At 43.0% G+C, this 10879-nt stretch overlaps 2 protein-coding genes across 3 annotated transcripts; one reads left to right on the forward strand and one right to left on the reverse strand.

Moving 5' to 3' along the window:
• Positions 1–70: 70 nt before the first annotated feature.
• Positions 71–6781, forward strand: slc45a1 (solute carrier family 45 member 1). Of its 2 annotated transcripts, XM_035661277.1 has the most exons (10): positions 71–208; positions 830–1270; positions 1409–1501; positions 1932–2156; positions 2331–3232; positions 3329–3482; positions 3591–3767; positions 3871–4076; positions 4603–4828; positions 6042–6781. In XM_035661277.1, exons 2-10 carry the CDS (start codon positions 850–852, stop codon positions 6068–6070), a joined length of 2433 nt encoding a protein of 810 aa, XP_035517170.1. In that variant the 5' UTR covers positions 71–208; positions 830–849; the 3' UTR covers positions 6071–6781. The 2 variants fall into 2 exon arrangements, with proteins under 2 accessions (XP_035517170.1, XP_035517169.1); XM_035661276.1 differs by having other exon boundaries at positions 4603–6781.
• Positions 6782–7170: 389 nt separating this feature from the next.
• si:ch211-222l21.1 (prothymosin alpha) lies at positions 7171–9959 on the reverse strand. The gene is made up of 5 exons (XM_035662784.1): positions 9769–9959; positions 9005–9091; positions 8484–8550; positions 8191–8264; positions 7171–8079 (listed from the first exon to the last, which is right to left on the reverse strand). The coding sequence occupies exons 1-5, from the start codon at positions 9817–9819 to the stop codon at positions 8008–8010; spliced, it is 351 nt and encodes a 116-aa protein (XP_035518677.1). The 5' UTR covers positions 9820–9959; the 3' UTR covers positions 7171–8007.
• Between the last annotated feature and the right edge of the window lie 920 nt (positions 9960–10879).

The raw sequence follows: 10879 nt of genomic DNA on the forward strand, positions 1-10879 counted from the left end.
GGGGGGGGGGGGGGGGAGGAGGAGAGGGGGAAGGAGAAGGGACGGAGAGGAGAGGAGAGAGCAGGGGGGATGACTGCATCAAAAGGAAAAAACAAAACAACAATCATGACTCCCGTAATTCATCCATCGTTTTTCTTTTATAAATCATAATGTTTGGTCTGGTTACCTACACAGTGTGCCGCAATAAATGACGAGCCTCCCCGATAAGGTAATTATCATCTTTCAATCTGCACGCCTGCTTCGTCTTCTAACACAGTTAACTCGATTGTGTGATCTCCACCTTTAGGATCACATGTCAAACTGAGGGAAATATCGAGGATCATTACCCGAATAGACAAAAAAAATAAAATAAAAAAACAATCGATCGGCTACGTGGCTACATATAGGACATATAATGATCAAATGTTTAGTTTAAATCTGAGCGATGATGATGCGTAATCCTTGTAACTGTCTTGAAAGCCGTCATTAAAGCCCCCAGCGGCCCCCATTGTGTCCGATTTAAGCTTCCTCCATAAAAAATTAAAATGGAAACAGGCTTCATGAGAGCGGTGCCGCATACTACACTGCTGCCACGCCGAGCACATGGGCTTTGCGCACAACACTAACATGCGCATTGGTTGCAGTGCGTCGTGCCCATCATTGCTGTGCCATCGTTGCTGTCTGCTGATGACTGCAGTGTCCTCTTGGTAGCACTACATAACCATTAGCAAGTTACTCACATTACTTCTGTGCTACATTGTGATGATCTTGAATGACCTCTAATGTGAAACCCCAACCTAAAGCAAGGTTTAACTTTACAATGATTCTCATCCTTGTATTTACGCTGCAGTGTAAGCTGGCTTGAGAGAGATGTCATCTCCGGGCATGGGCACCCCCAGTGACCCCCTTTTGGCCAGTCCAGGAGGGAGGTTATCCACAGCTCAGGAAGGTATCTGGAGGAGCTCACTCCCCAAAACTGCCAGCTTCCCAACGTCCACCACTCGGCACCTAAGTCACAGAGCCAACAACTTCCAAAGACAGCCAAAGCGTCGGAAGCTGATAAGACCTTCACCGCCTCCGCCGCCCAACACACCCTGTCCCCTGGACCAGCTAGACCTCAGTGAGCTTCCCCCGAGGCGTACCTTCCAAGAACTGCTCTTCAATGGCTGCATACTGTTTGGTATTGAATTTAGCTATGCCATGGAAACAGCCTATGTGACTCCTGTGCTTCTACAGATGGGCTTGCCTGATCAATTCTACAGCTTGGTGTGGTTTATTAGTCCAATACTGGGTGAGTGAACAGCAAGGCTACATGACCACCTGGTGGACAGAGATGTGTGATACATCATTGTGTGATTCTGAGTGGCAGTAATCTTGTGCAGTACAATCTCTTTGGATTCTAACCTTGACCTCTGTCTTTGGCTTGAAGGGTTCCTCGTTCAGCCTCTCTTGGGAGCATGGAGTGATCGTTGTACATCCCGGTTTGGGCGAAGGAGACCCTTTATTTTTGCCTTGGCTATAGGTAAGAAATGTACTCCAGTGATTTGGTATTATGTAAGCGCTACTTATGTAAACTTAAGAGAGACATGTTTAAAAAAAAAAAAAACTGATGCAACTGACGTTTAGTCCATAATAGGGAGCAAAAACACACAAAAAGTTGATTCTACGCTTCCCATAATACATCTTTTGTTAGACCTCTCCTACCTTGTAAATGCACTGAGATACTTTGTTGATGTCACTAATATTGTTCAGACTTGACTCCTTCAGAGCCACTTAAGACATTATAAAACAGTTTTGACTGATTTTAAACTACTCTCCATGACTAGTGAATTGACATTGCCCCTTTAAGGATGGATACATGCCTGATTTTTTTCCCCACTTAGCAAGATGTCTGTTGAACTCTAGTACTGATGTTTAAATAACTTAGGTTCTTTTGCTTTTCTCCCTCACAGGGGCTTTGGTCGGTCTATCCCTGGTGCTGAACGGACGGGACATTGGAAGTGCGCTGGCTGACACAGCATCAAACCACAAGTGGGGAATTATCCTGACAGTGTGTGGTGTGGTTCTGATGGACTTCAGTGCTGATTCAGCCGACAACCCGAGTCATGCCTACATGATGGATGTGTGCAGCCCTGAGGACCAGGATCGGGGGCTGAATATCCATGCACTACTGGCAGGTAAGAACACCCTTTGCACAGTCCAAAACTCTGGGTTACTTTGTCATATATTACTAGCATAGCAGATGGCAGCTAAAACTTCCATTCTTTCAAGATAATTTGGAGAAAAAGACCTAAAACAGTTACCAATCATTGCAAAGAATAATTTTGTTGTTTCTTAATCTTGCACTGCAGGACTAGGAGGTGGATTTGGCTACATTGTGGGCGGCATCAACTGGGACCAGACACAATTTGGAAGGTCGATGGGAGGTCAACTGCGGGTCATATACATGTTCACCAGTGTCACTTTGGTGTTCGCCACAGTCATGACTCTGTTGAGTATCCCCGAGCGGCCCCTACCAAAGAGCCAACCTAACAAAAACTCCGGCAAAAATCATCTAAAAAGCCCTAGCCTCGCTCTCCCTCCCTCTCCCCCTGTTCCCCCAGGATCTGCTTTGGGACTGTATGAGGAAGATATGGATGGTCTTTACAGCTACAATTTCTCTACAAACGCTCGCCCATCTAACTCTGACCCTCTGGCCCATTCTTGCAGTGCCAATGCACGTCTCTGTGCTGGTCTCACTAGCCCCATATCGCCCCTGAGCCCCCTCACACCAAAATATGGCAGCTTTATTAGTCGGGACAGCTCGCTCACTGGAATCAACGAGTTTGCCTCCTCACTGGGAACCTCCTATATAGACAGTGTGCTCATAAACTGCTACACAGGTCAGCAGACACCACAGGCCCTGGCTTCCAACTCCACCGCTGCACCCCTGCCTCCAGGAGACTCCCCTCCTCCTGATGAGTCCACACAGGGAGCAGTAAGCCATCCTGCGGGACAGGCCCAGGCTGATGCGATCTCTCATCCAGCTGGGGAAGCTCAGGATGGAGAAGCGCCACAGCCAGAGGGAGATGCGCAAACTCATGGAGCATCTCAGGTCACAGCTGGGGCTCAACCTGGTGCAGGGTCACATCGGGGCTCTTCTGCTGGTATCCTGAAGCGACCCCAGAGTCTTGCACTAATTGAGGAGCCCATGGCAACCCAGATTGTTGGGCTGGAGAATGGTCGCAGGAGAACGGTGACCTTTAGCCAGCAGGTCAGACACATAGTTTGAAAATGACAGAAGCTGTTTAGTCAGTAGCCACCACAGCAATTTAAAACTCATTGTCTGTCTTTTCTTTCTCCGATAAAGGTTGCAAACATTTTGCTGAATGGTGTGCGCTATGAGAGTGATCTGAGTGAGAATGTGGAGACAGGAGAATCCCAAATGTCAATGAAGCTGCTGTGTATAGCCATCTACAGGATGCCTCCCTCTCTGCGGAGTTTATGCACTAATCATTTTTTGGGTGAGAAAAATCACTTTTTAAACTTAGGTGAACGTTAAACCCTGTACAACATCTTAAAAACTATGTGTTTTGTGTTGTGCTCTGTTGATACTTATTGGTTCTCTCTAGGCTGGCTGTCCTTTGAAGGCATGCTGCTCTTCTACACTGACTTCATGGGAGAGGTTGTGTTTGAAGGTGACCCAAAGGCACCCCATGACTCCGAGGCTTACCAGCGCTACAATGCTGGTGTTAGCATGGGCTGCTGGGGCATGTGCATCTATGCATTCAGTGCTGCTTTCTACTCAGGTAAGCTACACTCGTTATCACAACTGCTCTGTCATTTTTACCAGGAATTTGTCTTCTTACATTTGTTCCTTCTGTTTGTCTTTGTTTCTTCTTCAACTTCCAGCCATATTGGAGAAACTGGAGGAGCGTTTCTCTCTTCGCACTCTATATTTTTTTGCCTACCTGGCGTTTGGTTTGGGCACAGGCCTGGCCACACTATCCAACAACCTCTACGTGGTACTTTCTCTCTGTGTCACCTATGGGGTGCTCTTCTCCTCTCTATGCACACTGCCTTACTCTCTGCTGTGTGAATACTACCAGAGTCCTCAGGTCAGTATCTAGATATGTGTCATACTAAGGTGTAGGATAATTTGTAGTTGCTTCATGGTATGACGTTCAAATTCCCCTTTCTTGCAACTGTACGGCAAGCCGGAGCCAGCAGCCAGTTAGCTCAACTTAGCACAAAGACTCGACATGAACTCCATCTCTAAAGCTCCTTAATTAGCATGTTATATATAATATTTTTTTTAATCAGTACAAAAGACAAAGTATAATGACTCTTGGTGGTCTTATGGAGGGTTGTGTGTCTGACTATTTCTTGAGCCTTCGAGCCACTGGTAGCCGGATTTTATTACCTTGAATAGAACCTGTTTCCAGCTAAGCTAAGCTAGCCATATAATGGCCGTAGCTTCATAAATAGCACGCAGACATGAGAGTGTCAATCTTCACATCTAACTCTCAGAATGAAAGCAATTAGTGCATTTCCCAAAATGTTGAACTATTCCTTTAACCCTGTCATTTGTTATGCACTACATTAATTGATCATATAACTAAACTTTGCACTTTTGTTCCTCAGTTTTGTGGCTCATCAGAGGAAGGGACCAGACGAGGGATGGGGGTGGACATCTCTCTGCTCAGCTGCCAGTATTTCCTGGCTCAGATCCTAGTCTCTGTGGCGATGGGACCTCTGACCTCACTGGTGGGTGGGGCCCAGGGAGTGATGTACTTTTCAAGCCTGATGTCATTCGTGGGCTGCCTGTACTCCTCTCTCTGCGTGGTGTACCAGCTGCCCCCCCCTGAGGGTGAGCCCCCCGAAAGCGAGACCCAGCCACTATTGGTGCACATTTAGGAAAAAAAAAAAAGCCTCTTAGTTTACTTTACCTCACACACACACTCAACGGCACACACGCTCTCACGCTGTCGCTTAGTGTCCGAGTGTGTTGACCTTCACCGCACTGATAGGACCAACACACTGTACACCCTGCCGCACACTGTACAGCACAATTCCATATATTGTTTCACACTAATCAGCACTGTTCTTCTCAGAGCTAGACAGACAGACAGACAGACATTGGCCACTGCTCTAATATGTGTAGACATGACCCGTGTGTTCATACAGTGTGTGTGCCCATGCATCTTTTCCTAACTTTTGCAAACGAATGTGTGACCTTTTTGAATGCAGTGTGGGGCAAATGGATGTGTGTGTGTGTGTGTGTATGAGAGAGAGAGACTGACCTCTTTTAGTATAGATGAGTCTATGCTGTTCTTGTGTCTGATTCTTTACTGTAAAATCTTGCATCATCTTTTCTTGCTTGTTGGTGTTTGGTATAGAAATGTTGATCACTACGTACAGGCTAACCACAGCTTTCCCCTCTTTTTCTTCCTTTTATCAGTTGCCTAATGTCTGCATGAGCTGCAACGTAAATCTCTCAAAGCCTTGTGTTAAAATTTTGTTTTGGTCATACGGCCAAGGGAATGTCTACCTGCCTGTTTCTCTGAGTTAGCATATTAGCATCACACCTTAGGCAGGTCTATCTGACTAAATGAATGTGCTGCCAGTGACCACTCACACTCACACGTTAATACTTCATTAATTCAAGAGCTCTTCTGGCATAATTTAGCAAACACATACTGAATATTCACATGAAACTGAACAACGCTTAATCACAATTACAGTCTTGAAGGGCTTCACATTGTTCACATTTTAACAGCAAATAAAACAACACTTTCCACACAGTCCAGTCATTATGAGTGCTATCCCCCAAATTTCACACTTTGGTGCTGGGTGACTCTTAATCAAGTCCCAAGTATCAGTACAATGCCAATTAAACTCATCATAGAGCCATGACTAATAGGATGACACACACTGGTACACAAATGTTCAAAAAACACAGAGAAATGTGTGCTGGTGGCAAATTCTGTCTGGGCCCTCACTAAGCCATGGATGGCCGTGAGCTGTCACCCTTCTCCTGGCCATGCCATTGTAATAATGACAGTGATTCTTGTCATTATCAGGAAGAGGAGAAGTTGAAACTGGGGTGTGAATCAACAGTCAGTCGGAAACCGAACAAAACAGAAGAACAGCAAACAGGGAGAAGACTCATGTGAACTGTGGGTAACCCTGCAGGTGGACAACATTGAAAGAAAAGACTGTGGGGGTTCTTAGAGCCAGCAGCAAGTGCTTATTGTCATCTCTAGGGCGCATGCTTTAGGTAGAAGGCTTCTGCTCCACCACGCTCAGCCCATCAACTCAGTATAGTGATGACCTTACATTTGTTAACAGAGTTCCTCACAGGAAGTATTAAACGTCTTTCCCCTTTTTTCATCCTAAAGAAGCCATCTTCTTCAGAAAAATGGTACATGTAATTTATTTTTTACATCTGTTGTGCCATGGAAAACAGTATGCTTTGTCTGTTCAGCCTCAACACACGCACCAAACATGATGTCAGGGCTTTCCCCAAGAGGTTAACTTTAGAATATGACCTGTTTTAAGCCTACCATTGTGATGGTTTCATTGACTGGCTCACACACTGAACACCCCAACATTATGGTGCCAGTCATAATTGCTGCCTCAGCAGAATGTCAATAATTGCCTACTATTAAAGCCTCCTGGACTGACTGGATGCACGCCATGCTAATGTTTCTAAGGAAACAGTAACTGTATGGATCATGCTGTTGCAGCTTGCTTGAGAAAAATAACACTGAGTTTTTGTGTTCTATGGTACCACCTATTGCTCAATATTAGCAGTGTTACTGTAAAAGCTACTTTTATTCAGGGTTCATTTAAAACTAAAATGATCATTTTGCCATTTTGGACTCCTGTGTGAATTATTGTTATACTTTTGTCACTGATTATAATGCCCAAACCAGTTGTCGCCCTAGTTGACTTGAGATAGTGATCTGCAATCTTTAAGTACACCACACGGGGGAGCCAGAAGACCCAAAACCACAATTCATTGATTCTGTGCACCCTTTTCCATTACCAAGTGAGTGAGCTTATTCCTGTTCCTTCCTGCATCTAAGCCAGCCATTTTCCATGTTAAGAAAAAAAATGGGTCAAGTGACATCATCTACTTAAAAAGCCATGGTTTTAAGAAGCAGTGATGATATTTAAACATGTAACATACACACAAAGTCGAACTACTTAAGTAAAAAGACAATTTATTTGTTAATCAGAATATACAAAGCAGTGGCTGAAGTAACCGAATGTCATTCTGGTTCTGAAAAAGGCAGTCTTGGACACAAAACTGGGCCACCCAGCCATTAACATAAAACTCATTGAAAATGTAAGAAAAACAAAGTATAAATGGTACAAACTTGCGTGGAATGCATACAGAACAAATGACCAAAGCTTTAAGATTTAAGAGGGGTTAATTAACATCGCAAAATCCTGCCTCCAAACACAAGATCAAGTAATCTCATCATGGAGGCACAAGACAGAGCACCTTTATTCATTTGCACCATCTGTTATGTTAACAGGGCAGCCAAGCCAAGGATTAAATAGCAGCTCAACACAAAAAAAAATCATGCCTCAACTAATAATGCTAACAACTGTCCATTAGCCCCTGCTTAAAACTTATCTTTGGTCCTTTAAGTGAATCTGAGAGGTCAACATGAGCCTGGGAGGAGGTGAGCAGCTGCCTATATGAATGAATCATCTGGTCAGCACTGACATCAGAGATTGTGCTTCTAACATACTGATATAAAACCTCAAGAAATTTAAAAAAAAAAAAAAAGATCTCATGGTGTGGCCCTATTTGTACAAGTAATAAAAAAAAAAGCTCATTTTGAAGACCAATAAATAACATTTCATAAAAAAAAGAATGCAGGGCCACTATGTTTCAGGACTCCAGTGCAATGTGATAACATGGGAGCAAACAAAAAGAAATATTTCTCAAAAGGTACAGAAAGCACAAGCTCTACAACACAATGTTGACCAGGCTGGTAAGACAGTGCTGCAAACAAGTAGCAGGGCAGAGACTTAAGCCTCCACTTCTGCCTCTTTTGAATCTCCATTTTCCTCTGTCTTCTGCTTTTTTGTCTCCACTTTCTCCTAAAAAAAAATGAAAAACAAACACATTTAATGCATTAGCAAAGATCACCAGATTAGACGACACTTAAAAATTGTTTATGGTTGTATGGTTTCAGACTGGTGACAACCCACCTCTTCCTCTTCAGCTGCACGCTTCACAGGCTGTGCTTCAGTCTCCTCAGCAGGGGGCGCCTCCTCTTCTTTCCCTGTAAGGACAGTTTGTCACTTCAGAAAATACATCCTTTACTTTTGGGTGTAAAACAGGACAAGATTCATGGGAAAAAATGTGTCCCGTCTTAAACTCAAGGACACACACACACACACATAACAGCATTTTTGAGGTAACTCATAAGCAATGAGATAAGAATAAGAAATGTAGAGACTCTTTTTTCTGAAAACAGTAATAGTGCTTTATATGAACATACCATCTCCATTTTTCTCGTGTTTCTCCTCTGTGGGTTTTTCCACTTTGTCGCTGTGATCAGCACCATTCTGAATGAAGAGAGGGAAAATGTCAATCCATAACACATCATGTGTCACCATAAGGCCTTTTTTTAACATGTGAGTTATGGACAACATTAGAAAGAGAACGCAAAAAATACACAAATAGATCAAAACATTGAATCCCAAGCATATTTGAAATAATCCTCCCAGTCTTACATGAACACACTCCTCTGGGAACACTTAAAAAGGGCATGTGTGTGAAGCTCTTATCACTCCCCAGAGGATTAGGACTTGAGACACCAATGAAAAAAAAACAAAAAAAAACCGTCTACGGACTTGCTAACTAACATCTGTGCCATTTCACAACCCAAACAAAGCCACTGTGTGGAGAGCAGCTGAACAGGAGGAAGGGGGGAGAGAGAGGCGGGTGTGCAGCGACACCTGCATGATGAGGGGTGCAAAGACAAAAGGCCATGAGGCTGGTCCTCGTCTCAAAACTCACTGTGCCATTGGCAGGTGCGTCCCCGTTGTCGGTCTTCTTCTTCTCCTCCTCCACCACCACTTCTACTTCTTTCTTCTCTTTCAGCTCCTACAAAATAAAAGCACGTCCCTTAAAAGAAGAGTTTATTCTGAAGTGTCACACGCTGCTCGCCGCGGTCTGGTTTTAATTAGAAGAAAGCTCGTTTGTCGTATCTGATTTAACTCTAAATGAAGGAAGAGTGTGTTATAAATTTACGGTGGTACTAGCAAAGGTTTTTATTTTATTTCTTTTTTTTTTATCCCTAACCGGTAATGTAACGTTAACGTTACTGTGGCTTCCCGCCCACAGCAGCAGCGCCGCTTCAACCAGCTGTACCGTTTCTACCGCTTTGTCTGCTCAACAGGACATTTTTTAGCAAACCACATCACATACGTTGGAGTTTCCAGACACATTATTTAGCTGTCGACGCTGAAAAAAATTACAAATAAGTCCCCTTCTGTAGAGTATGACTGTCGACAAGTGATATTTCAAGATAACAGTTATTTAAGCAATTGACATTTCGCCCCCCTCCCGCAATTACTGTTTTAACTTACATGAAGTAACATTAATGGTAACGTTTATACGTTTACAGACGCCGAATAAACCAAGGTTTACTGAACACGAGCCTAGCTTAATCAACTGTTAACACAAATAAAACAACAACTTCTAAAAAAAAGTTCACAAAATCTTTTAACACGACAGTTCAACCGGAAAAAAAGAGAAAAAAAGAAAACAATGAAACGCACCTTGGCGGTAACCTCTGCAGTTGCAGTCGTGTCAACAGCTGTGTCGGCCATGGTTATTTAGTGAATTATAATATATTCCTGTTCAGAAAAAAAGGTTTTTTATTTATTTATTCTTAGCTCTTTGCCTCCGTGTGGATAGTCCAAAGACGCTGAGAGAGAAATGATGTCTGCCCGTCTCCGCTTTTCTCTCGAGCTCGTTGAAAATCTACTCTCGTTGGATACAGCGAGTCCATCCCGCACCTGATTGGTCGAGATCGACCGACGGAGCATTCTATTGGAGGAATTTCCTGTCAATCTTGACGAGACGTCCCGCCTTCTGGATATCTCATCGTTGATTGGTCAGTTGTTTTAAAGCGCTGCACTACGATACCACAGTTCTTTTCTTTTCTTTTTTTCTACTACCCATCAGTTAGCGATTGATCTTTTACCCAAATTTAAACAATGGATGTAAGTGCCTCGTTGTTAAAGTTATTATAATCTACCAGAATCTACTGACGGCTGAATATTCTCTTTAGTAGATCGATTGTAAAAGTTTATAAATACATGAACATGGACGGCATCTTTTGTCTTAGCGCTCTTTCTCTGCAGAGATGGGGTATCAAATTACATGCAAACATGAATAATGTGACGAAGTGAAAACCATGCGGCCACTCCCCCTGTCTATATTTAACACTTGTAACGACATGTGTTCCTGCTTAAGTGTGCTTACACTTTCACTATCTTGCAAACCTGACAAATTGAGTCAGTATCAGTGCAATTTGGACATTAAACGCACAAATCACAATTAGGCTAAGCCATTTATTATTCTATTACAAAACTATATCATCTAAAGACATTCTTCTATAGCCTGAGAGCTATACATCAATTATACAAAAAATATTTCAAATATTAAAACTGGACGAACAATGAATAATGATTGATATCCATGTATATGAATTCATAAATGTCAGTTAAACTTAGATTATTATAGTTCCTGCTTAGTATTAGAACAGTCATTGAAGAACAATCAGTAAGGGAACCTAATAGTCAGTTTCAGGCAATATTTGAAACAAAGCAAAGGAAAGAAAACATGTTTCACACACTGGCTGAGGATAGGCTAAACCATAAATAT

Source organism: Morone saxatilis, unplaced genomic scaffold (genome assembly GCF_004916995.1).
Source record: "Morone saxatilis isolate NCDOM2014 unplaced genomic scaffold, NCSU_SB_2.0 Contig18, whole genome shotgun sequence".
Lineage (NCBI taxonomy): Eukaryota > Metazoa > Chordata > Actinopteri > Moronidae > Morone > Morone saxatilis.

What these genes read in the sequence shown, in the direction of transcription:
- si:ch211-222l21.1 (XM_035662784.1), bottom strand. Translation starts at nt 9,819, where the DNA reads ATGGCCGACACAGCTGTTGACACGACTGCAACTGCAGAGGTTACCGCC. An exon ending in CTGCAGAGGTTACCGCCAAG is followed by an intron (nt 9,092 to 9,768) that starts GTGCGTTTCATT and finishes TTTATTTTGTAG; the next exon opens with GAGCTGAAAGAGAAGAAAGA. An exon ending in ACACGAGAAAAATGGAGATG is followed by an intron (nt 8,265 to 8,483) that starts GTATGTTCATAT and finishes CTGTCCTTACAG; the next exon opens with GGAAAGAAGAGGAGGCGCCC.
- slc45a1 (XM_035661276.1), top strand. Translation starts at nt 850, where the DNA reads ATGTCATCTCCGGGCATGGGCACCCCCAGTGACCCCCTTTTGGCCAGT. An exon ending in GTTTATTAGTCCAATACTGG is followed by an intron (nt 1,271 to 1,408) that starts GTGAGTGAACAG and finishes TTTGGCTTGAAG; the next exon opens with GGTTCCTCGTTCAGCCTCTC. An exon ending in CGGTGACCTTTAGCCAGCAG is followed by an intron (nt 3,233 to 3,328) that starts GTCAGACACATA and finishes TCTCCGATAAAG; the next exon opens with GTTGCAAACATTTTGCTGAA.